Consider the following 27,220-nt stretch of genomic DNA (forward strand, 5'->3'; position numbering starts at 1 on the left):
CGAAATTTATTGAGCGATGTTTGAACAATGTGTTTAGTGAGCTTGAAAGAACGCAGTAGATGAAGATGCAAGCGTGGTGCTTCTGTGAAATCACACTCTTCTCTCATCGTGGAACTTAGTTTGTTTCTTTGCAATGTATTATCTCACTCTGTGTGTTCAATTCCCTTCATGAATGTGTGCCGTATATCGAGACCACAACAATAGCAGCGTGCGTTTACATATGCAGCACTATTTAATGTTGCTTCGCTATGACTGCCATGAGGGAACAGCACGCTCGGCCGTTCAGCACACTGAGCTAGACGGCCCTTTATTTACCATCAGTTATTTCGCTTTTTTTTATTGAAGGGAGGAGGCTTTTGTGGTGAAGGGAAACACGCATTACCCAGACCAGCTAGAAAGCAGTGGTCTCCGTCTCCAGGGTTCCATTGTCTGGTCAAGTCTGTAAATCTCTGTACGCGTGAACGGGAGTAAACTGCTAGCTTCAAAGACTCGACTCCATAGGTCCTACACTATATAGGTCGAAGGGGTGTAGGATCCCTGTGAAAATCCAGATGATTTTCGCTGGAAGTAAACAAGACGACGTTATTGCACATTGTCGAGACAGATTGAGATGCTTTCTTTAATTTTATAAGAGAGAAAGACATCGTCATGCTACTTTTCTTATTTTTCTCATCGTAAGTGGCATCTTTTAAAAAAATAAATACGTTTCTCATGATTCACAATAAATTAAGCTTATTAATTATGGTTATTTATTCATGTGCTATTCATATACTTTTAATATCTTCTTTACAAAATTTATGTTTAGTTTTTTCTACTGCCGCCCGATTAATGGCTTGTCATCCTTCGTGCCATGAGCCATGTCACGTATATATCAATCAACCATAAATAAGGGTGGTAAAGAGTGAGTACGTGCCATTGCAACAAAAGGACCTACATCTGCGTGAGCAATACGGGCCATTTGTAAATGCACGAGGGATTAAGTGTTGCACTACATCGTTGGCTATCGTAAAATTTCAGATCGAAGCTTGACTCCAAAAACCTCTGTGACGGATTTAACCTTAAGTCTCGGCAGACTGCGAACACTTTGTTGTGCGCCTCCAGTTTGATACTATAAACGGGAGCACACGACTATATGTGTTAACAGTCAGCAACGTACAACGTCTTAGATGGGTCAGAGAACTAGGCAGTATAGGCAAGCGCTAATTCGCTGTCCCGTCTAAGATGCACGCTTTTTAAACCTACAAGGATAAACCAACCTGCCCAGCAACACGTTCTACTAACGTGCAGCGCAGTTGTGCGGTCAGTAAAGGTTACTGACGTTAGCGGGAACAACTTGCAGGTGCATGCACAAATGATTTGATTCTGGGGCTTTACGTGCCAAAACCACGATTTGATTACGAGGCACGCCGTAGTGAGGGACTCCGTAATTTTGACCACCAGGGGATCTTTAACGTGCCTCCAATGCACGGGACACCGGCGTTTTCGCGTTTCGCCCACATCGATATGTGGCCGCCGCTGCCGGGATATGATCCCGCGTCCTCGTGATTAGCAGCGCAACACCATAGCCGCTAATTAAGCCACCGCGGCGGGTATGCAAAAAGGGCACACCTAGATAAGTAAACGTCACTTACTGCTAAGCAAATTCTCGTAAACTACAATATTAAAATCGTTACCTAAAAGTTAATCAGAGTACCAGGAAAATGTGTAAATAATGAGAACAACAAAGGGCACGCTGAACGGACGGCAAAATAGCAAAAGCACCCAAGTGCTTCAGTAATCTCCGAGCCGAGTTTATTAATCTTTCAGGCAGTGCTATTCGCACTGATCAAGGAGCTTGTCCGGGAAATACCCAGTTCCCCAAAGAGATTATAGTTTTCTGGACTAAGAAACCCACCATCAACACGTATGGCAATAGAGTTATTTCTCTCTCTCACGAAATTATCACATTTGGCAGACTGAACTGTGACGCACCTTCATTGCTTCTAAAAAAAGGTCGCAGTTTCGCCCGAAAGGCGAAGCATCGATTGCGATAGCAAATTAGTAGACAGCTATATGAATTAAGGATAGCAGTTTTACGTCATAGTAGAACTATGACGTACACCTGATAAAGGAATAAACAAATAAAGAGAGAGAGATAGAGAGATTGGTTGACAGAGAAGATCATCAGGCCGGCATCTGCCTGCAGACCGCACCGTAAGCTGTCTAGCGCGCTGATGACACCTGAACGTTGGTCGGCAGTGTGGGGAAGGAGTAGAAGGGACGGAAAGATGACAGAGATAGGAAGAGTTCTAGGAGCTGACAGCCCTGCTAATTTTTGACGTTTCGGAGGGCAGTCTGAAGAGTAGAAAGATCACAGCAATAGCTTTAAAAAAGAACTATATGTTCAACATACATACACCAGCAGAATGAAAGAATAAGGCTCGAATGTTTTTGGCAAAAGGGCGCGGCAGAGGTCCGAGTGTGCTGCAGCCTCGTTTGGGAGCGCAGCCTTTGCCACTCACGCACCATACGCAAAAACGCCATCATGTCTTCCAGAAGGCTCAGTAAGAGGCATAGTACGGCAACAGCCGTCACACTTAGCAGTGCATAGGCATGCGTAGGTCACTAAATAAATGCAGGTAAAGTTTTCGCGAACAAGTAGTCGGCCGTTCAGCGTGGACTGTCACGGCGCAGCGCAGAGAAGCGTGGTTGCGAGCGGCATAGCGTTTCAGAGTCCCCAGAGGAGCCGCTGAATGGCAGCGACAGAGGAAGCGTTGGGCGCCGGCTGCTGTTGCGCCCAGCTGGGCAACTCGCTCCACGAGAACAGCGTCTCGCCCACCGTGTTCATCGAGAAGATGAGCGACGTCAGTGTCACCACCTTCACCACCGTGCCGTGGATGAGCTGCAGCATTGAGAGTGGTATGCGAAGAAAGAAGACTGTATAGTTTCACGCCCGTGCCAGTGTTTCGACAACAGCTCGATACGTCGTCGAGAGCACATGACATAGACATGTCTCTCCCCCCCCCCCCCCCCCCCCCCCCACACACACACACAAAAAAAGTCAGCGCTATCTGAGAACCGTCTCTAGTGTTGTAAGATAGCTTGCATATGACGTCACGGACGCAGCTTCTGCCCGTGATAGTTCTCTAATATGTCGTCTAGGATGATGTCAGTGTGCCATATTCACTGCCGCCGGTAACCTGCTGACATGGAGGAAGGAAGCCTTATAGGAGAGGCCACTGCCTTACCGGCGGTGTTGGAGAGTGTTGGATTCGCGCGTGACGCGAACAGACGCAACTGCTTACCGTTCTTGTTCACCAACATGGCGCCCAGGATGACGCCAGTGCAAGCCATCTCTTAGTTTCTATTCATTTTCACGGAGAAAGAAAGCTGCTTATCCATAGCTACAGACAAGCGTGCAGACATTTCACTATTATAATGTAGTACATATCTTGCGTGCTGATTGAGGTTAACGTTAAAGAACCCTCGGTGGTAAAAATTAATTAGGAATACTGCACTACAGCGTCCCTCATAACTAACTGTGCAGTTTCTAGATGTTAAACTGCAAAATTTATTATTAAAATATATGGTGGTCGCGCAACGCGATTTACATGTAGGATGCACAGTACAACCCCTTCACTGGCGCCAAAACTTTATCCAGACGTAGAACAAACATAATAACAGGAATAGTAGTGCATTTCGCTGTACACGTTTCTTATTACGTGCTCTCAAAATCGCAGGACTTAGGTAAGGTGCTAAGCAAAGGGTTATGCTTTAAGTACTAGCCTTCAATGGGGCAGCCACGAAATACCCCATAAAGTTATTTATTGGAAGTTAATTAATGAGCATTTGTTGAAAGAAAAATAAATTGACCATTATAATGCAAATTATTATGTTTGCTGTCGCTGTGAAGCTTAGTGTCCAAAAATTATGATTTTTTCTCGAATCCCATATTTTTAATAATCACGGAAACAGCCACATCTGAAACGCGCGATATCGCGAAGACAGCGATTTCCTAACAGACAGATACAACGAGCACACAAGGGCTGTGGGGGTGACCGCGGGCTCGAGACATGCCTCACCATCTTGCGCCGGCACGGAGTGAGCACGTCGTCGATGATGGCGATCGACATGGCGGCCGTGGGCAGGACGAGCGTCGTGGACGATGCCACTGCCACGGGAATGGCGAAGTACAGCGGGTTGCAGGGTACCTTCAGGGCCTGCACAAACAGGTGAAAGGGGATCATTGATCTGACGGTATACCGCAAAGCTATACAAAGGAGAACCATTCCTGTACTACATGGCTCTGGACCATTCGTGAATCTTCCTCCATTTTGAGGATTTCTGTGGAGCTGATCTGACATATTCGGTGCTCCTACGCTTCAAGTTGTCGATTATTTCTGCTTCATCCTGCAATAGCCTCCTGATTGGCAGAAATCCCAGAGTGACCAATCAGGAATTGCGTTTGTACCGAGTTCCACGTCCGGAACAGTGCGAAATTTAATGCGAAAGTAATCTTTGGCGAGTACCCTAGCCCCGTCACGCAAAACGCGTAATGCCTTGTATCTGCACAAAAATGAGTAATTTACAAAGTTTAGACATTTAATCGTTAGAATAGTGTAGATGTAGATAATTAGTCACTTTGTAAGCATTTAGGAACAATTAAAAAATAAAATACAAAGAGAATACCCATAGGTATACATAGGGTTCCTTAGAATATGCATGGCGAAGCTTATAGTAGGTGTGGGCCAAATGAAATTTGGGGGTGAGTCAAGTTGAAATTTGGAGGTTGGCCAGCTGAAATGTTGTGGTGGGTTTACCTAAATTTGGGGGAGGACCAACTTGAAATTTGCAAATGAGCCAGCTTAAAATTTGTGCATGGGCCAACCTAAATTTCGGGGGGCAACTTAAAATTTGGAGGTGGGCCAAATTAAACTTGGGAGTGGACCAACTTAAAATTTCGACATGGGCCAAATATAAATTTGGGGGTGGGCCAACTTGCAATTTGAATGTGGGCCAGCTGAAATTTGTGGGTGGGGCAACGTGAATTTTGGAGACAAGCAAACTTAAATTTGGGGATGGGCCAACTTGAAAACTGGGGGGGGGGGTGGGTCAACTTTAAAACTGGGCGGTGGGCCAGAATGAAATTTGGGGGTGGACCTACTTAAACTTGGGTGTGAGCCAGCTTAGAATTTGGACATGGGCCAAATTAAATTTGGGAGTGGGCCAACTTGACATTTGAATACTGGCCAACTTGAAGCTGGGGGTGGGCCAGATTGAAATTTGGGGATGGGCCAACCTAAATTTGGGAGTGTGCCAATTATAAATCAGGGGGTAGGCAAAGTTATATTTGGGGGTGGGCCAACTTGAAATTTGGATATTGGCCGAATTGAGGGGCAGGTCAACTTGAAATTTGAACGTGGGCATGGACATGAACCAAGTTAAATTTGTGGATGGGCCAACTTGAAATTTGGACATGGGCCGAATCAAATTTAGGGGCAGGCCAACTTGAAATTTGAACATGGACATGGACACGGGCCAACTTATATTTAGGGATGCGCCAAATTGAAAATTGGAGGTGGGCCAACCTAAATTTGGGGAAACCCAAATTTGGGGATGGGCCAACTTCAACACTTAGGGTGGGACAACTTAAATGTGGGGATGGGCCAACTTAAATTTGGGGTTATGCTTACGCATACTTAGACAGCTCCAGTGGAGTTCCCGCATCTTTTTATAAATGTGAAGCTTTCTGAGAATAGCGTGTGGGTTTCCTTTGTAGCTTCACGCTACTATCAGGCGGATTATATATTTCTCTTTCATGAAAGTTATTTAACATTGTGGATTTCCGCAGGACTGATTTGCCATAAACGTTCGTCACGTTTCATCAGACTTACTCCATTCTGGAGATTGGTACATATAAACGACCTATGCACGTGTGTACCTAGCGAACTTGGGCGTGTTTCTCCCAACTTGCTGGTGGGATCCTCCAAAAGCTTGGTGTAGCCTTTTGTGCTTGGGAATGTTCGTGGGTTTTTCGTGTCTGTATAGCGCTTTGGAGACATTAAGCGATACTGCCGAATCGCTTATTACGACTACTTTCCTTATACCATTGTAAATGAGGGAGGAGGGGCAACCATGTGCGTTCTAACATTGCAAAGTCTCTTTACAAATTACGTGAAATAACTTAGAATGACCCGCAGAGAGTTTGACTCTCGCTAAAGAAAGGGAAAAGGCATCCTAAAGGCTTCGCGCAAGAAGGTGAGCTACAGCTCGGAGCATGGTAACTTGGTGTTCAGAAGCTTCGGAATAACTCAGACCGGTGCACGCACAAAGCGAGTTGGTTGCAAACTCATCGAGATTTTCTAAAAACGTTCTAAATATTGCAACTATTTTATCACCTTTCTTCAACAATGTTTTCAGTAACTGAAGCCACTTTCCTAAGCAGCGTGGGTCTTTAAGGTGCAGAGAACATGGTCGTACATGAACACCTCTCGTTTCTTTAGGGCTGTTTTCTCGACACGACGGAGAACGCTGTCTATCGATGACTTTGCTTCATCTGTTGACCACAGTGTCGAAAAAGGTAATGCTGTTTTGTCAATAACTGGTGTGTGCGCGGACATGGCGTGCATGTGCGAAGTGTGTGTGCGTGTTGTGTATGTGCGTTCATGACGCGCGCCGCGTGTGGCCGTTGTACTCGCCAGGTCAACGACGATGGGCAGCAGCGTGGCGACAGTGACGTCGATGCTGACGAACTCGGTGAGCACGGAGGAAAGCACGGTGAGCACGATCTGGATCGTCGTCGGCGGGAACAGGTTGAACTCGTTCAACAGCGCCTGGATCCAGTACGCCGCACCGCTCACCTGCGACGAACGAGGCCATGGATGCGTTTTTGTCGGGTTTCTCTGCGCGAGTATACCGTTCACACTCGAGAGATGAGCACTTATAGCGTGCGAAACCCTGCTTCGACGAAGGCGAATTTCGCCGAGAAAACCGTCGGCCCTGTCGATCGGTCCGAGACGGAATTTCTGCCACTGGAAATCAAGCCCCGTCAGCAGTGTTGACGGTGTGAACCAAGTATTACTTAAACACCAGTGATTAGACGCGAACAATCTATTCATGGATATTACGACAGCTATGCAGACATATATGGTCACAATTGGATAGTATACACGGCACTCAAAATGTCTCCGCGTGAATGGGCTATTATATCAACGATAAAGCAACACCAACTCGCCAGACATTTAGTATTTTTGAACAATCATTGATGAATAGCAGCTAAACCAAGAGGGATGACAGCCATTCGTAAAAGGGACGGTCGGAGCTAATCGCGTTGCTCAGACTTCCCTATTTTCCTCTAACTTTCCTCGGCAGAACGCTGCTCCGTATGTCGCGCAGTTTACGTTACGACACATCACCACTTAATCGGACCGCAATCAAGAACACCGAATAGATATACAGTCCCGTTCGCCGTTGGCCCATCTGGGAAAGTCCTTATGCTTTGCATTTTGCCTATACCCCGATCCACTCATGGTCGTCCCGTTTCATGCGTACCTGCAGGGCACGTCCGATGCACGACACCGAGCCGTGGATGATGAGCGGTCCCCAAAGTATGTGGGGCACCAGCGCGCGCCAATCGACGGCGCACGGCGGACTGGGGGCGGCCGCACCGTCCTCTGTTCGGCCTGCGGGCCACTGGGCGGCGACCGACGACAGCAGTGCGACCAGCAGGTAGTCCAACACCAAGGTCTGCTGATCGCTGTGAACAGCGCACGACACACAGGCGGGCCGTCAACAACGTTATGGACGGCACCACGGAGAGTCGACGTTCATGGTTAAAGCGAAGCTTGACAGTGACAAACGCAATCTCGCTGTTTTCCTTTGGTCTCCCTGTCTCGTCCTACCCATTACACCACGACGTTATTCGTCGAGAATTTAAAGCGATTTTTCGCATAGTACTCAGCCGCGTCATTTATCAAGCTGAGAAACTAACGGAAACACAGATAAATTACGGTGCTTCCTTATGTTTAGCTATGTATATCATGACAAGGGCTTTTCGGATGAGCACATTTATAACACTTCATTTCACCCGGCGGGTTATCGTTGACTTTGCTTGTCTCGGCGACTGTAGAACAAATGAAGTAGTCTGAAAGTTCCAATGGCAACCACTCCCCGGATATACCTTGGGCTCTTTGAGTGGTTGTTTAAGTAACCGAAGAAGGTTAAATGCATCGCCCCTCGATTGCAATCCCATTCGTTGCCGCCCTGAGTATAACCGGCTTATAAAGACGCTAAAGGAGAAACATTGAGTCTGTTGGACTGACAAAGTATCCTTCAAAAACTATGTCTTCGGTAATTTCGCTATAATAGGATGATTAGAACAGGAAGGGAAGTTCAATGTTTCATGTATTGAATTTCGCGCCGAACTTTTAGCGCCGGTACATTAACTTTTGGGTGAACTGCCCCAAGACGGGACAAGGAAGGAAACAACACGAGCGCAGTGTATATGGTATTTTCAGTGTTCCTTTAAGATGCTACACTGCCGTCCGACAGGTGCACCTTGCTGTTCGCGGTGTGATTAGTTTGAAGCTGAACTGAAACAACTGAGAATGGAAACAACTGTAGCAAAATTCTCGGTCTTCGGCGAATATCTGATGCCATACCTTATTTACCGAAATCTAAAGCAGTCTTAAACCTCAGCACATACTGAAAGACCGGACAGCCGGATAGAGTTTCCCTGAATGCATATTTGTCAGAGGAACCCTCAATAATAGGAAATCAAAGTGACGCCTTTTTTTTTCTTTTTGTCACTCGAGACGTTGGTTGCGAATCCTCTGCACGTATCGCGCATCGAAAGCTCATTCTAATGCGCGACGCTCACTTGTAATCCGCATCGATATCACTTAATTCCACGTCCCTTTCTTCCCATACAAGAAGTTTTGTTCTCGTTTGCGTCAACCATGTTTGGAGGGTAGACCTTTCGAAAACGTAGCTCTACATGAATTAAGCAGCAATGTTTCTTTTCTTTTTTTTCATTTTTGTTTTCGCGTGGCTTATTTTCAGTTGGGGATTCATCTCCATTGACGTGACTGGTTGGGTTTACCTTGTGTCATTTATCAACCAGCCATTCGGTCAATAGTACTTTTTAAGTGTCGTAACTCGCACCTCAAATCCTCAGCTCACTCCTAAGCCGCTGCTTAAATCTACAAAGAATCCCGAGGTTTTTAAACGATATCTCGTTGAAAAAAGTCTTGCATTAGAGCAGATATACACATACGCTGAACGAAACAGAAAATTGTTATCCACACAACAATGTAGGGAAACTAGAAAGAACACCCATTCTGTATTATTATTATTATTATTATTATTATTATTATTATTATTATTATTATTATTATTATTATTATTATTATTATTATTATTATTATTATTATTATTATTAATAATAATAATAATAATAATATTATTATTATTATTATTATTATTATTATTATTATTATTATTATTATTATTATTATTATTATTATTATTATTATTATTATTATTATTTTATCTTCCTGCTACTTCCGAATGGATGACAAGTTTTCCTTTCAGGAGTTTCGTCATTGAAAACCAGCATGTGTTTTGACGTGTTTTGCCTTGATGTTTCTCTACATTGCCCCATGACACGGCTGCAGCAGGTGTACAGTGCCAGTTCATCTGACATGGATATTTTCAATTGAGTGTCTGTGTTAAGTTGGCGCACAGAATGCTTGACGTAACTGGGTTCAGCAAGCACATATGTTTAAGTTTCTTATAGAAACTCATGCCTTGTAAATTTACTTTAGCATGTAATATTGAAAACATGAAATATGCTTGACAAAAACTACACAAAAAATAAATGTTTTCTCAACGTCAATTTTTGTCATCGACTTATGTATAGGTAGAATGAATTAATAAATCAATAAATAAATAAATAAATAAATAAATAAATAAATAAATAAATAAATAAATAAATAAATAAATCAATAAATAGACAATACAACTATTGTGAATGTATGTACGCTTCAACGCTACCACGTGATAAGGAATCAGGACTTAGTCAAGTCGAAGCACGGCTTCTATTAGTCCCGGCCCTTTATTCCCGAGGACGACAACAAACTCGGGACTGAATTGACTTGAAATAAACAGGCAGAGGGTGCGGAAAGAAACCTGATGCTCGTGAAGCGTCCGCCGTTAGCGAAGAGGGCGATCACGTGTACGGCGAGCCAGAGTGCAGCGGCCGCGATGACCACGACGATAACGAGACGCTCGACGGGCCTGCGAGGCATGAGTAACCCGGTTGAAAATAGAAAATGATAAAGGCCACAGAGAATGTACCGAAATGCAACCAACATTTATGTCGCATGTGTGGCGTCTTGCATGGAGCGACGAAAATGTTTTTCTGTCGTCACGACAAAAGGAACTTCCCGTAGGGCTTACGATATATTTTGCTGTTATACAGGGGGCGATAATATCGAATCGCTGCCAGGGCGGGACGTTATATCGCATTGCTGAAATTTATTTTGCTTTTTCAAGGACTTGGCATGACAGCAGTGCGTCTCAAACGCTAGAGCAAATGTTTCGGCTCAACAACAACAACAACAACAACAACAACAACAACAACAACAACAACAACAACAACAACAACAACAACAACAACAACAACAACAACAACAACAACAACAACAACAACAACAACAACAACAACAACAACAACAACAACAACAACTGAAATCAAGGACCTAATGGAAGGAAATATATCTACACAGGTGGGCAGCAGCAAATACCAGCGACACACATTAGTGTCGGTAGGATAGTTTGTAAATTTTGTGTCTGTCGAGTGTCTGTTGTCATGTGATGCGTGCCTATCGTCTTTTGTTTCTAACTCATTGTCAACGCCGGTGACGGACAAATCAGAGGATTGTGTGCAGTGCATCTGTAGGAAACCACCAATTCTCGCGTGTTGCGACTTTCTTTTCTTCTTTTTTTTGTTTCTTGAGCCGTATCTTGCACGCTTTATCGCGTTAAACGCCCGTAACTTACTTATCGTGCATGGTCGTGCAGATAATTCGAACAACATAACCTACAGAGTGCAACGAATAATGCATACCCTGAAACTGATTAGCAATGAGCTAAAAAAAAATCACTTGCAGTACTGTCCTGAAAAGCCTTTAGCTATGTCACTTATAGCGCAATCATCGCAAAGCTGCGCAGTGGGGACGGATAAAGTGGCGACAACAAACCATGTGTGAGGATTTTCAGAAGCGAATATTTGAAGATGTGCAGGTTCGAGGACGTGAAGCAAGAAGAAAACGCAATGGTGCGAGCTGTTGCGTTACGCCGTATAGTGAGGTTGCTGACCTGCTTGTTCAACTTGATACGAGAAAAATGGTCACGTGCTATGGCTAGCACTTAGTAGTCAGTATCATCATCAGCTTATTATTTATGTCCACTGCAGGACGAAGGCCTCTCCCTGTGATCTCCAATTACCCCTGTCTTGCGCTAGCTGATTCCAATTTGCGTAGTCAGTATGCGCAACTATAAATTCACTAGCTGTTTTCCAGTTTTGTATTAATAGATTCTTAGTCGAAGGGCGATTTAGTTACAGTGCTGCTTTCTTTCAATTTTTGCGCAGCTCCTCATGAAGAAGAGAAGACCTAGGTTTCCCCACAGTGTATGGGAGTGGAAAAATGACCAATGTTAAAAGACAATGTTTAGTGCAGCATGCTAGCGGATGTGGGTTCTGAAATTCATTAAACGCTAGTTGCCGTACTAAACAGACCTGCGGAAGCATTTCGTCAAGTGCAAGTGACGCACTGATTCTGAAGGATGTCTAACTCATGAGTAGCAAAACGCGCGCCCGCGCAACTCACGTCAGTGCTCCAAGGTCCTCACTCTGCTTCTCGATGACCTTGAGGATCTCTAAACGCGCATTCTCGTCCTCTTCGGCATCGCTTTAAACGAAAAAAAAAATCAGAAGCAAGACAGAAATAAATTAAGGAGTTGAGATTTTTTGCAAGCAAGAAAACCGCACGAAAAGCTGAGAATCTCCCGTCTAACAGAACTTTCCCATTGGCATATCATTTTAACGTCGGTCCCGTTATGACTAGCTATTCAATAGGTTTCAACAAAAACAGACCCGCCTGCTTTGTTTGAATTCCTGGAGGCCAGGCGTGATCCTATCCCGTAAAATACGGGAACCATAGTGCTTAGCTCAAGAAAAGAACAGGTCTACGAGTTGCGGTGCCTCTGTGGCTAATGGCTTTACACTGCTTAGCACGAGGTCACGGGTCCAATTCACAGCCGAGATTCTACGAAGGCGGAATGCAAAATCACTTGTGTGCCCTACTTTGGGTGCATGTTGTGGAAGCGTCATGGCGCCAGTGTCCTAGCTAGAAGGCCCCAGCCCTGGCAGGAGCATTTCTTCTCTTCCGCCTTTGCTGTTGAGATATACTGCTGCTACTGTTGTCTAGGACAGCTCACGTCTGATGTGCCCACAATGTTAAAAGAACCACAGTGGGTCGAAATAAATCCGGAGTTCCCTACTAAGCGTCTCTCAGTGGGATTTTGACTCGGGAAGAAGACGATCAAGAGTTTTTGTTTTGTTTTCTTTTGCAAAAAAATAAAAAAAGAAAAGGCACCGGTAGTTCTCAAGTGTATCGTTTCGCTTTACCTCTACGCGGAAAGCAATGGCGGAGAAGACTCACTATTGTCGCACCAAGGCGAAGTACATGACGGAGAGACAGGCCAAGAGAGCGCAGCCAACCACGGGGAAGATGATCATCACCCAGCTGGTGATGTGCAGGACGAAGTGCGAGAACCTCCTGCGGTCGAAGAGAGCGCGGTGTGCACGTTGTATAGCTTCAAGAGCTTTTCTGAAACCTTCCCTAATTTGGCAAAATTTCCCCTCTCTTCGCTGTAGACTCCTATGTGAATAACTTCGTTCACTTTTCCACACAGCGTGGCCCTTAGAGCATGGGGGATCTCGCCTGTACTTGGTGTAGAGTTTGAATGTCTCTTTTGTTACGAGTGACCGATAAATGCGCGTTTTTAAATTGATCCATGCAATGTTCATTTTCCATGAGCCATATTTCGATTATGAACGTAATTTATTCTTGAAAATTTGCAATGTATATATGTTGCTAAATGTGGGACTGCACCCCCACGAGCTCTAAGAAGATAACGACGAAGCCTTCAGGTTTTGTGACCAATACATCTGCTCCTTCTCACGCTCGACATTTTATTTAATACCACTGCTGACCAGGCACATAAATAAAGGTAAATTGAAAGGCACAGACTAATATTTGGATTTGTCTAGTTTTTGCAGATGCTTGTGTTAGGTCAACAATACTGTTGAACTGCCAGTTAAAGGGTTAATCAGCTTATCCGTTTCCGCTACTTAAACCAGTCACACCGCGCTCCTCAGATATAGTTGCCGTTAGAATTGAATTTATTATAAGGCCCTGATAGTGCTTAAACCGCCTGGCCTTCGGTCTCGCCGGCGTGCTCACATCTGCAAATAGCTGAACAGGAAGACATTGGCCGTGTTTCCCCGTGGGCTGACAATGGAGCCGACCACCGTCACCATGACCGCGCCCAGCAGTAGGTCCCGCTGTAACGACGTGTACCGCCTGCATGACACACATATAATGCTCCCTTAGGACATTATTTGCCAACTGTTCAATGGATTTCTTTGCAGGATTTCAGCGTGACTTAGCTTTGCAAGAGAATATATCAATTGTAGGGCCGCGGAGATTAGGTTGATAATAATTTCAAATAGAGAACGTAAGATGCGCGAGACTCCATGGGAACATTGATAGTCCTTATTTCTGGTGAAATCCTCACTTGGACAGATACTTCTTTCGTGCTGAAGTCTCGTGAACGTGTTGTGGTGCAACCTCGGGTGACGAAACCCGTCCCTGTACTTGAGGTTCACATCTGCACGCTGATGCGTGGTTGGTATCTACTAGAGTTGCCTGTGCACTCTCATTTGAGCAAAGACTTACGTGCTGTAAAAAAATAGAAGGTGTGGCGGAATGTTAAGCACGCGAAGTGCCTCTGCCGCTGCTTTATTGATGCTCTAGGGTGTTATAAACTATCAAACTGAATTAAAAAAAAACATTACGCGCAAAATTGTAGCATGGTGCCCCCGAATATAAGAGGTACAATAGGTGTGGATAACTTGCTAGTTTATAGCACGACTCAGCACAGTGTGTTGATAGAACCATTTCAATAATGCTGATTAGTCTGTTGGGCATCCCGAAATATCTTATGATGGCATGGTGGTAGAGAATGGGTTTGTGCATTCCATTCATAGGTTGTTACATCATAAGTGCCTATGGCGTTGGCTCAGTGATTATGGCTTTATGCTACTGAGCACGAGGTGTGGGTTCGGTACTCGGCCGCGGTGGCCGTGTTTTGGAGGGGCCGGATTGGTTTTGGGTTCCCGTTAAAAGAACCCCAGGTGGCCAGAATTGATCTGAAATCTTCCACTACGGCGTCTGTTGCAAGCACCAGGTACCTTTGGAAAACTAACTAACTAACTAACTAACTAACTAACTAACTAACTAACTAACTAACTAACTAACTAACTAACTAACTAACTAACTAACTAACTAACTAACTAACTAACTAACTAACTAACTAACTAACTAACTAACTAACTAACTAACTAACTAACTAACTAACTAACTAACTAACTAACTACTAACTAACTAACTAACTAACTAACTAACTAACTAAACTGAAAACCAGCACATGTGCGCGTGCGTGTGTACGAAGCTCCAACGAATGCAATCGTCACAGCTGGCTTCCCCACAGCAAGCGTCCTTGTAAGGAGAAGCCTGCTTCCATATTTTCGCGCAGTTTTACAGGAGTGCACGTACTTTTTCTTTTGTAATACGTACTTGTTACTTCGGTTACGCGTGCATAACCCAGAACCTTAGTAGGCGAAGTGTGCGCGTCGTTATAATGAATGTGCGCTGGTATCTAACTTGGCCACACTGTACTAATACCGGTGCTCTGCCGATTACAACATGGGGACATTTAGTGCTCGCGAGCGTTGAGGAAGCGCTTCGCACTCTGCCTTGATACGCCTCAAAAACGTCAGGACGCCGTATTTAACTATCAACTTAGCCTTATGGTCAATTCACCGATTTGATAACTTGAGATCGCGATGCATAGCTCAACGGGAAGGCGTAACTCAGACGAGCGTTCGACGTGCAGGCTCCTGTAGCCTGCGCTCGTCCTGTAACCTGCTGCTCCGAGTATCCATTTTTCGTGCTGCGAGGTATCAGCGTGGAAGTTTGCAAACAAGCCCATTATTATACTCATGTCAGTTTCGACTCACCGCTGAGCACTTTGTATACCGGGGGAATCATGGGTTGCAGATAAGAAAACACTGTTTCCCCGTACGCGCGAAACGCTTCATCGAAGTAGAACACTGTAGTGCAATTACGCTACTTGGCGATTCTTGAGATAAGCAGCTGTTTAACCAACACGTATTTTTATAGTGCCTTCGAGAGGACGCTGAGAGCACCCCCTTACGAAATTTTATGACAAATATGGCCGACTAGCGCACCTGAGGCATACCAACCCTTGCAGTCAAGGTACGGCGCTACCTTCTGCTTTCTGATAGAAATAACGAGCATTCATGCTTGAAAGAGAATATTCAAAGTATATACACCCATACACGCATGGAGGAAGGAAAATATAGGAGGGAGCATTGCGTCACGCAGCCAGCCTTGGCAAGCGAACGCTTCGTGTAGCCAGCAGTGGTGGCTGACCACGTGACCGCTTGCGTCGAGATCACGGAGAATCGAGATTTGCCGAGAAGTTTGGTTACCGGTAGTTTTATTCGGTGCGCGCTCGGCCGGCAGCTGCTCACATGCAGAAAGGAAAAAGTTTTTTCCTTGTTTTGTTTTTTTTCCCTTGGTTTTGTTTTTGTTTATTTCAAGAGTTTCAAATGGTTTCAAATGAGTATCGAAAAAAAAAAAAAATCAACCGGCAGTACTAAAACCTACCGCGCGCTCTGACGTATCCTCTATGCTCTGACGTTTTCACCACGTGTTGGGCCACCACACTCAGCGTCAATCGCGTTGCGGTGGGCTCCCTCCTATATTTTTCCTTCCTCCATGCATACATGGAATCGAGTGTGGATGCTGCACAGCTGCTGTATATGGGTAAATAAAGTATACGCAAGTAAAGCAATGGCGGCTTGAATAAGTATGAACGTGGCTGCACGTAGCATGCACGTTCTGCTTCAATTTTCCAGCTTCAAAAACACACCGGCGAGTACTCGCACAGACAACAATGAGAACGTACTCTGTTTCCCAGGAAGCGATTTCTTTGAGACCGACCGAGTCCATGGCTGCAGTTGACAAGAGCGTCATGCGTCGAGCTGTCAATGACAATAATAAAAAATGAGATTTTAATTGTACGTTACTCACGAAGGTCAAATCTGGTAATATAGCAACACGCAAGGACGTGTATTCAGCTGCGTCATCTGGAAGCTTGCACTCTCAACGCACGGCTGCATTGTTGCCAATAGCGACGATGCCAGCGTACTCTGCATAAAAGAAGCCCACCAGACGTCTGCGTTTGGGCCGCGCCCAAGAGGCGGAGGACATGAGTCGCGGACACTCCACAATGACGATGCAGTCGCGCGCAATAACCGCGACGAGTGTCCTTTATCTTTGGACGTAGACCGAAAAGAGGCGCCGTTCGTGGTCAAGAGCAAAAGTAAGCTTGCTCAGTGAGCGCCTACTTTCTTCAAGTGTCATCTGCTACAAAAAAAAAAAAAAAAAAAGAAGTGCTGAGAGGTAGAGGTGTATGCGTGTGTGCGCGCCTGCGGTAGAGGGGTATGCAGAGAAAGGGGAGGGGAAGGAGGGGACATGCGTTGAGGTTATGACATGAAACTCGTGATAACTCTAATCCCGTGCATGGTATATACGTACAAAGGTTTGCACTCGTGTTTCCAAAGCCACGGACTCGTGGTGGTGTGGGCGACGAGATTCCTGGCAGCACCACGTGGCCTCGCTCCATGATGGATATCCGCCGGGGCACGTTACTGTCGTGAAGCCGGAACTGCGTGGCCAACAGACATTTTCGTGCCGTATAGCCGTCAACACGTGCCGACCGGCGAATCAGCGGGGCAGAGTGCGCTATATAATTCGCCGATTCTCTGCTTTGTGTAGAAGAGTACCAGTTTTGTTCCAAATGCCCACTCCTGCCTAAGGCCTGGTAACAAGGCTGGCAGTACTTGTAAAAAAAAGTAGGAACAGAACACGCATACAATGCGACAAAAGCTGTTACGTGTAGAGTCCGCCGGGTATGTATTCCGTTTCTGACTCTTGGCGCTCTTGCACGTGTCCTCGGTTATGTAGTAGAGTGCCCGCTGAAAAAGGTGCGTGGCTCTTGAGCTGGTCCGCCGTAACAGAGTTGTACTTTCAAACGTTATCCTTTCTTGCTTCAGCGAAAATGCGGACCATGTATGGACGTCACGCGAACGCTTCGGTAACGTAAAAAAGTGATGGTAGCTAGACCGAAGCAGGAAACCTGAGTGGACGGTCATCTCGCCCATTACGCCATGGCCGCTTCGCGAGTCCGGACACCACACAAAATGGTCGGAGTGCTACATTGTCCTGTCACATTGCAAGTTTTTTAAACTTGGGAAAACCTGGGGCCGGAAGTCACGGAATCGCGACTGACCAGGGTGTGTGTTTATACGGACCGCTCCAGCGTAAGAACTGATTTGTGAATACGGGCTGTAGATTCTAAACCTGTAAAAAGTGCAGCTTCATGTGAAAGGTCGGTAACATTTCACCCGGAACGACGAAACAAATGCAAAAGAAAAATGCGTTATTCTGGACACGTAAGATTTAAAAAAAAAACAAAAAAAACAGCAGTCTTCTTCTCGAAAGAATAGCACGAACTACGGCTTTTAATACTAGCTGGCGTTTAACACTGCGATGTCGCACGACAATGACGGTTTTTTTTTGTCGTGCTTGTCAAGTGCACTTAATTTTTATTAAATTCTGGGGTTCTACATGTGAGATACGATTTTCTGCAAACGAAGGTAATATTTTGAGGGACGCCGTAAGCGAGGACTCCGGATTAATGTTGACCCCCTGTGGTTCTTGAACGTGCGCCTAAAACTGAGTACAACGAGCGTTTTTTTTTTTTTTTTGCATTTTGCCTCGATGTAAATGCGGCCACCGCGGCAGGGAACCGACCCCGCTACCTCGTGATTAGCAGCGCAAACCTCACAACTAAAAGTGCATTTGGAGGCCAGACATGTAGCGATAGTTTTTATTAGTCACTGGAAATTGTTCACATGAGCACACAGGACGAAGCTAGAACCCTGTGACAAAGAAATCTACGAAGCAGTAAAGAGAGCTTTATTTCATGTTTTCGTAGTCCTCCGTTGATGCCTGAGAAAAAAAAAAAAAAACACGGAGAACACTTCTCTAGGTGCTCTGGACACACTTGTGTACGTTGCATGTTTAGTTATTTTTACTTAGATAGGAAGCACACTTATTGTAATGATTAAGTCGTTTCTCAACATTTGTGTTCCAAAGCGTAACAGGTTACACGCCACATATTTCGTTTTAGCGCAGAGTTACACAAGTCATGGCGGCTTGTGGAACAGTCGAGAGCAGTCTGCCATTTCTTGAACTTCTACAAAAGGTTCTGCCGCAGAGCTTAGGTGCGAGAAACTTGTGTTTTCTTAGATATGTAGCGTAAAAAAAGAGCGATAAATACGGAAGAAATGAGGGATAACAAATACTTTCTTCTTCTCCACATTCTTGCACCAACATAATAAGTGAGACACAGAAGCAGTCAATCAGAATGCATGGTAAGTTAACAGGTTTGATCGAGTTGGTTGCTAGTAGTTTATTGCGGCGGAATGAACAGGGCACGAATGGCTTTAGAACATGCAGGACAACCAGATAGCGTAAGAGCGCTGACTTCTAACTGCTGTTATTTGCACAGGGAACTGAACGTGTATACATAGGTTTAAATACGGCAAAAAGAAGAGCAACCTTCGGTGATTTCAGAAATAAATTCACACTGTCAAGCACGCGGCCACGATTGCTTCATAGCTCGGCAAGGAATTCGAAAGCAACATTTGAGAACGCAACGGAAGGTACACCTGACATATAGGTTCATATCGCCGAGTCTATCTATCATTTCAACCTCGAAGATGTCGCGGGTCCTCTGCGTTGCCAACACTTGCATTGGTCAGATAACTTCGCTTGAAGCCGCATACCACTCACCTTCGAATTGGACGCCATGGACGACTTTCTCGTCGCCTGCGTGCTCGAGGCCAGGGAAGGGGAGCGCTTGGCGGGTTGCTGCTCGCACGCCTCCCAGACGGCGTCGTTGTCGTTGCCGGGTTCCGTACAAGGCGCTGACGAGCACGGCTGGTCGTGTTGCTGTAGCGCCTGGGACTGCTGGTGCGAGGTAGCCTCGGTCTGCTCCGCGTCTCGCATCAGCAGGTCCTCGAACGTCTTGCGACGGTAGCGAGAAAAGCCACGGGTAACCTGCGAAGCAAACCGCGGTGCAGGGGCAGGGCAGAGTCATCGAAAAGCCCACACGGAAATTCACGCCTCCGTCACGTATGAAACAGCTCGCACTTTGGAGGGAAAATGGCGTGCTAGCAGCACACAGACGGAGCTCACGCATTTCAGAGAGCGATGATTCAAAGAATGGAAAAATGACACACCCCAATGGTTCTTCCGTAGAATGTGCGTGTCGGCAGTATTGGAGTGTGCCAAAGGCTGTAGAATAAATTCACTTCTAATACGCTCCACGAGAACTGAGTTTGAAAATTGCGAGTGGTGAAGCATTGCGCTTACTGATATAGTTCTTCCGTCATTCCGAAGTTGTGTATCTGCTGTCACTTCCTTAGACATATATGCGTACCTATATATGAACAATAAAAGGCGCGCGTTTGAATCACTATGTGGAACATCGAAGTAAGTCCCTCAAATGCCTACACGCACAAGGTTAACATTAAAAACGTCTAATCGGCTCAGTTTTGTATGCAAGTTTGACGAAGTACCTGGCATATAGACTTGTAAACTTTGAACAGATTATCCTATGTGGTTTCCTTTCTTTTTTTGGGTGGTGAGGGGCAGTTGTGGGAAAGGGGGCACATTTGTATCGGGCATGATTTAAAGGCACCATCGCTCTCGCCTTGTTGAAGAGTGCCCTCTTCTGGTATGCCTGGATGGTGGTGTCCTGCAGCGCTTTGGCGGCGCGCTCAATGAGCGCCGCCATCAGCAGCGTGGTGACGCCGTTGTCCAGGAACAGCGTGGCGAGCAGAGACAACGCAGAGAAGACCAGCATCAGCGAGCGTACGCGCGTCCCCTTGTGGCGGATCACAACCATGGCGGCGCGGTCGAACAGGCTCAGCGAGTGGCCCAGCCGGATGAACAGCATGACGGCCACGACGTGCAGCGCGTACGGCTGGGCAACGACAGAGTGGTGATAGGAGTCTACGCGTCTTGAGATACTTCAAGTAGGAAAGCCGAAGACAGCCTTTTGTTCTCATTTTCGGGATTATTTAGAGCAACTAAATCAGGATGCAAACAAATAAGGAAAGGCACCGGACAAGCGCGTACACACAACGAACATATTAATTTTTGTATAGGCAGAGTAACCAATGGCGTTTTGATTATCCTCAAGACGAAATCAATTTACAGGATTTATTGTCTCGCGAGTTGACGGCTTGTGTTTACAATGTTAGAAAGAGGGATATTAGTTTCTGTATATGGCATGATCTATAAGGGGGGGGGGGGGGTAGAAGCGTAGTGGAAGAAAGCCAAAGAAAAAGTAGGGCGTGAGTGGTAAAGAAAGCGAGCGAACGCGCACAGTTATTGTGCTTGGAAGGTTATCCGCAACTGGCGATATCACTAACTAGAGGGAAAGTGAGAGAGGGGGGGGGGGTTGCGTGGCATAACTGGCAGAATATGCATAATTTAAGAATGGAAAATAAATATTGTGTGGAAGCTTTTTCAACAATAGGGGGCTACACATGGCAGAAAAAAAAATGAAGTGAGCTTCACCTCACGCCACATATGGCTTCGTTTGGAACATTTACAGACAGCTCTCGTCGTCATATGTGAACCATAGGTGCACATTGTATTTGCTTTACGTGCGTGCTACCATTGCAGCCGGAAACATTGCATCGGCCTGTCTCCTCTGGCCGTAATTTCAATAGAAAGTGAGCCACGTGCAAAACTTCTTCCTAGTTCTGCGTTTCTGCTCTAAAGCAACAAATGATGCTTGCTACCTGTCATTCAGCGTTGCCCGACTACAGTTAACAAGAAACTCCGTACTCAAAACCAAAAATCAGCAAGAAAAAAAAAGTTTTTTCCTGGTGTGTTGCCTGTAGAAAACATTCGTGCATAAAGGGATAATATTGCTTAATTTGAACGTCTACCGTTCCAGTCTGTTTCTTTCCCCTTCGGAATCAGTGCCGTTGCTGTAACTGGTCACCGTTAGATCTACGCAGTGCGCATTTTGCCCTGGCCCTAGCTACATTTCATGCCAGAACGTCATAGACGGGCGTTTGCTCTGCTACAAACATAAAAGCATAGTGCGTCCACGTGGCTTACAGTGGTCCTGTCTTTTTGAACGAACAACAACGAGGACGCAAAGGAGAGTTTGACTTACCGACGCGTACCCGGCAATGGCGTCGTCGTCGCTGATGGTGTTCGAGGCGGCCAGCACGAGCGGCGGAAACATGCAGGCCACGGGAGCCGGCAGCACCTGCATCAGAGTCCACACCACCAGCACCAGCAGGCAGTACGCGCAGCGGGCCTCCTGCATCACACAGCACCAAAACGACCGACCCGTACAGCTGCGTCATTCAACGCGTGCTACATGCATGTAATCATTATGTGATGCTTGACTCTGCCAAGATATCCAACTTTAACAGAGTGTGCCTGTGCCCGTATAAGGCAGCTCAAGGTAAACGGAAGAGGGAGAGGTGGGAGTACATGGAAATGGGAGTGGGGGAGGGATAGTACTATGTCAGATCGTTGTACAGTACAATTGTTCATTGAGGTTACCAGTGCGAAGAAACGGGTCACAAAGGGGTGACGCAGACAGTACCGTTTATTGCGCTGGTAACATGAGTAAAGAATATCGCATGGCTCTGCAACGTTTCGATATCTCAAGCGTCGCTCGTTTAGAACAAAACAAAGGACAATGTCGAGTCTCTTCTTAGCGTAACTCAAGGTTGAAGAAATTAATGAAAGCGAACGTTTATTAGACTCCAGGATAAAGGTAGTGCGGACTCGTTTCTAAAGCTAAGACTAGAGGCCAGATCTCTTGCCACAAAAGACGCGCAATTTTGCTGCCAAAATTACGCACTAACTCTTATTTTTGCTGTCGGCTAGCAAAGATTTGGCTTTTTTGTTTCTTTCGTAAATGCGCCTGGTTTCATAATGAAAAGTGCGCACTCTATATTTGCAGCAATCAAGACTGGCAAGTACTTATCACTTGTACCACTGATGATGGCGCAAGCTTCAGAATGGTGAAAAAGGCCCGCCTGGAAAGCGTCGAGTAAACTTGTGATTTGCTGCCCCATTTAATCAAAATTCACTTACTCCTCCACCAAAATGTGCATCAAGTTCGCCCGTTGGACCATATAAACTGATTACCTTGAATAACGTCAGAAATATTTCTGGCATTCCAGCACCGAACATCAGTGCCACGAACACTGTGATAATGGTCATGTCCAAACTAGAGAACAACTGGGTTTACGAGATCGAGCCCTGACCTTTGGTCTCTTAACCAAGCGAGGTCAACCTTGGCCACGTGAAGAAAAGCAGGGTGCTATAGAGCTCATGCCTAATCTGTGTTCAGAGTGGCGAAAGCAATGTGAAGTAATGTGCACTGCGAAACGCACGCAAAATAGTTGCTTTGTCCTATGGGACCCGGCAATGGCTTCTATCAGCTCACCGGATGCTTTCTGCTGAAGATGGGCAGCGCGTAGAAAGGTGCCGAGTATCCGATCAGCAAGGTGGACGCCGCTTCCGCGCGACTACGCAGCGGAAATGCTGACGTGTATTCCATGACTCAGCGCCTCCGGGAAGATCCCACAGTGGCGGCCGCGCTGACGCTGCGTCAGGAAAGCCACAGAAACAACTATCTCTGGGCGACAATGTTAGTGCTGTGAGCGCCCACATGTGCCGCCTATCTCATCACTAGCGCCACCTACAGCGCTGTTACGCCGACTCAACGCCAAGCCCAAGCGAGGGAGGGCTCTCTTCCAGTTCGCTACGACCGCCGCCACGGACGGTCACGGTTTTTGGCGCGTGCCACTATGTTCTAATAAATAGTTCGTACCCTATTATTCACGCCTCAGCCTTTACGCCTCAGCCATCACGCCCAGCCCTCACATCTGGCGCAGTCGACAGGATTCGAACCTGTGCGGGGAAACCCGCACAGGTTCGAATCCACACAATTGACTGCATTGACCACTGCACGGTCAATGTCAATGACCGTGCAGCTAGTCAACAACAACACCACCAGGTTCGAAAGAGGAGCTCGTTCAGCGTTTGCAAGCCGACATTCAGCAGCAGCGTGAAGCTACCCCCCCGGTTGAAACGAATGAATCCGCCTCGAACGCTGCGGCGTCTTTGACGCTGGACCCAGCCACTCTACAGAGCCTCGCCATGCTGTTCCAGCAGCTACCTCGCCCTGCAACAACGGTGACGACACGGCCAGACCTGTACATGGCCAGACCTGTACATGGCCCCAGAATGAGGGGGAGTATTATTATCTGGACTTCGTCAACCCGTACACCGTCTGGCCATATGCAAGGGTCAACGTGGGACCACCAAGAATGAGGGGGAGTACATTATCTTCCAAAACAGCAGCTTCAACAACTCCTGTGGCGGGGCCGATGGATATCTTCAAAAATGCAGCACCAACAGGTAGCACTGTGCTTCCTCCTACCACCACGAGTGGAGGCTCGGTCCATGGGATGATCATGCTTGCAGGTACACGAGCTTTAGAGATTAATGTCACCTTGGACCCAGAGTCAGGAAACGCTTCACACTCACCGACTCCACTGAGAGTTGCGTTGAAGAAGGGGCATTGCTGTTGTGAGCCGTCAAGCGGAACGGGTGCACTGTGCAGTGCTGGGGGCTGCTGTGTCTTGGGCATGGTTGGAGGCGCTGGTGATAAGCGGCTGGTGCGTGTAGGGCACTTGGACGCCAGATGACCCAAGGCATGACATTGGTAGCAGACAGCTTGAGACAGGTCTTGACCGCTACGAAAAGCTGGAGCGCCATACTGTGCCGAAATAGCTGCATAAGTAGCTTCTTGTTGCTCGGCGGGCAGCTCTGAAATGCGCGTTTTTGGTGTGGCCCCTCGGGAGGACTGTGGTGTCGATTGTTCTGAGCGAGGCTGCTGGCGCTCTGCGGGCTTAGCGGCACGAAAGGAATGCGACGGCGGCAAAACAGAACCGGCAAATGGTGACGGGCTTGCTTTGGCGTGTAGATGTTGCGCACTCTTGTCGAGGCTGGTGCAAGTAGAAATAAACTTAGCTACCGTGGGCGGCCGGTTGGCTGCTATGGCGGCGAGGATGTGTTGTTCCCGTAAACCATGCAGCAGGTAGTCAATCTTTTGGGCCTCAGAGAGGTTAACGGGGCAACGCTCAATGGTCTTCAACTTGGCAAAGGCATATTGGTGCAAGCTTTCGGATGGGGCCTGGGTTACCCTCATGACCTGCTCTTGCCACTCAATGAGGGACAATTCTGTACAAAATGTGTCCTTCAGGGCGGCACTCCACGTGGCCCAGGTGCTGTACTGGTTGCCGAACGCGAGATGCCAGTCTCGCGCCGTGCCTTTCAGCTTGCTAGCTGCGATCAGGCGTGTGGTGGCGTCGTCCCACGAGGCGAGCTGCTGTACTCGTCGTACGTCGTCAAGCCATGTATTGACACTGTGACTGTGCAAACCATCGAATTGCGGGATGGACGATGACAGGTCTGGCAGTGTCGTCACCGTTGTTGCAGGGCGAGGTAGCTGCTGGAACAGCATGGCGAGGCTCTGTAGAGTGGCTGGGTCCAGCGTCAAAGACGCCACAGCGTTCGAGGCGGATTCATTCGTTTCAACCGGGGGGGTAGCTTCACGCTGCTGCTGAATGTCGGCTTGCAAACGCTGAACGAGCTCCTCTTTCGAACCTGTGAGGTCCAGCTGTCGGCGGGCCAATTCTTCGCGTATAAGGTCGACGCCGAGACGCGACATGGTCACCGCGTCGAGATTCTGCCACACAATTCCCGGCATGGCGTTGCGGAACGAGGCTGGGCGCACGGGAGACTAGGCGAGTGATCGCTAAGCCTAGTTGTCGACTAGGGCTAGTCAACTTTCACGGCACTCTTCATATGACGGCCGTGCTTTACACAGACGAGCGGTAAAATGGCAGGAGTGTCTTAAGGCGTGAGTCTTCGGCGGCGTGAGTGCGTAAGTACAACGACGAATGCAGTTGAGAAGGCGTACTGACCGGCGTTCGACGCTGGCGTTGTTGCTGGCGTTCGACGCTGGCGTTCGAAAGGCGTTCTTGCGCTGCCGTGGCTGTATGGCTTGGCTGAGGCTCGGGGTCGACTGCGCCAGATGTGATCATTGAGCGGGGCAACGCTCAATGATCTTCAACTTAGTGTTACCCTGTTATTCTCGCCTCAGCCTTCACGCCTCAGCCTTCACGCCTCAGCCATCACGCCCAGCCCTCACAGTGCTGTATAGACGAGTTACATAATTCATAGGCTAGATCTGCGCACGGCCTCTAACTTCCTGCGCATTAGAATAGCGTTGTAATGCAGGTTGGATGCCTGAGATTCCATTCAGTGTACGCGTATTCTATAGCGGGCGGAAACAAAAGTGAGCATTCCGTGTGTGCACAATCGACCACATACCAACACACTGTTGACTGCGCAGAGCGTCACGCACCGCCACACTGCAAGCAGACTGGCTGTGCAGCGAAGCAAGCTTGAGCACCACGCAACTCGTACTATTATTTGGCCTCGTGACGCCGTGGTTTATTTATTTTGCATAGTGACATAACGCGATGACGATATAATGAGAATCTTAAACCGCCTGTAAAGTCAAGAGGTCTTGCAGAAATAGCCATCCTTAAAAACGGAATTCTCAACAGACGAAACTTTCAACAACGTCGCAATGCTGCCTTACAAATTACGTGATGGATCATCGATCGAGCAAAAAAGTTTAGTTTTTGATCCGCAAGCTCCCAGAGAAATGGCTTGTGCAGAGGGTTGGAAGACACTTACGTGGAAGTCCGAGTCAGTTCTTTCCAGGACCAAGAAATTCGCCGCCACTTGCGTATAGAGAACAGCGTGACTTCACAAAATTGCGAGTTGACCAACGCGATGCAAAAGAACGTTTTGTGGGAGGCTGTTCTCGACTAATCGGACTAGGCCAGAACAGCGAGCACACGAGAACGAATGTCGTCTTCTTCTGCGCGTTCCTGCGATGGTGATGATGATTTCAGAGCACTTTGGGGGATTTGTTTCTTTGCTGTTGAAGTGATAAAGAAGTATATGAAAGAAAATAACGGTCGTGGCAAGAGAAACCTGAAGCCGAATTCACAAAGCTCTTCTTTCGCAAGCGCTCTTGCCATAGGCCGGTCGCGTTAGCTGTAATAATATGTCCAACGTCAGAATTGGCTGAAGTTTTCTTTTACAAATAATTCTAGTGTAAAAGCTTTTCGTGAATACGGGCCTTGATTCATAAACACTCAAAGTTTGCTACGTGTATATGTCTTCTATGTACTATTACTTTCTGACGCATGCGTGCTGAACACGAACCTGATAGAAGACGCTTTTGTGAGATCTTTATTCGAAATCCTTGATTTTTTTTTTGAATACAAAAAAGAAAAGAGAATGAAAGATCAGAATAATGTAAATGTGTCATAGACACCCGTTGCCCACCTTCTCGCGGCTTTTTGCCACACATACAAGTATAACTAAGCTATAGAGTCGCGTGGCAAGCCGTCTGGAATTTAAGAAATTAGTAGCCCTTCCCCTGTCGAGGAAATCGGGGTAAGCGTAGCTTGTCATGTGTTTCTTCGGTGTTCCTCCGAACGAACTGCACTGACGAGTACCTCGTTGTGCTCGAACCACAACCGGTTGCACGCACTGCAGCTGGCGCCGAAGTTCCGGTTGAGAAACTTGCGTTGAAACCTGGCCGT

The 27,220-nt window shown here is 46.8% G+C and overlaps 3 protein-coding genes across 3 annotated transcripts; all 3 read right to left on the reverse strand.

The window, feature by feature from the left end:
- Nucleotides 1-2,311: 2,311 nt before the first annotated feature.
- On the reverse strand, nt 2,312-19,574 carry LOC119445222 (uncharacterized transporter B0285.6). Its single transcript, XM_049665084.1, has 10 exons — nt 19,275-19,574; nt 16,953-17,082; nt 16,321-16,396; nt 12,705-12,821; nt 11,871-11,951; nt 10,168-10,275; nt 7,531-7,735; nt 6,678-6,839; nt 4,062-4,199; nt 2,312-2,881 (listed from the first exon to the last, which is right to left on the reverse strand). The coding sequence occupies exons 1-10, from the start codon at nt 19,488-19,490 to the stop codon at nt 2,708-2,710; spliced, it is 1,407 nt and encodes a 468-aa protein (XP_049521041.1). The 5' UTR covers nt 19,491-19,574; the 3' UTR covers nt 2,312-2,707.
- Nucleotides 19,575-19,612: 38 nt separating this feature from the next.
- Nucleotides 19,613-26,488, reverse strand: LOC125944435 (sodium-dependent high-affinity dicarboxylate transporter 3-like). Its single transcript, XM_049664930.1, has 5 exons — nt 26,301-26,488; nt 22,972-23,131; nt 21,679-21,828; nt 20,197-20,469; nt 19,613-19,633 (listed from the first exon to the last, which is right to left on the reverse strand). The coding sequence occupies exons 2-5, from the start codon at nt 23,083-23,085 to the stop codon at nt 19,613-19,615; spliced, it is 558 nt and encodes a 185-aa protein (XP_049520887.1). The 5' UTR covers nt 23,086-23,131; nt 26,301-26,488.
- On the reverse strand, nt 24,547-25,302 carry LOC125944585 (uncharacterized; the record flags this gene model as incomplete). Its single annotated transcript, XM_049665085.1, has 1 exon — nt 24,547-25,302. A coding segment is annotated over exon 1 (756 nt), but the record flags the coding sequence as incomplete, so codon positions are not given.
- Nucleotides 26,489-27,220: the final 732 nt, after the last annotated feature.

Source organism: Dermacentor silvarum, chromosome 3 (genome assembly GCF_013339745.2).
Source record: "Dermacentor silvarum isolate Dsil-2018 chromosome 3, BIME_Dsil_1.4, whole genome shotgun sequence".
Taxonomy (NCBI): domain Eukaryota; kingdom Metazoa; phylum Arthropoda; class Arachnida; order Ixodida; family Ixodidae; genus Dermacentor; species Dermacentor silvarum.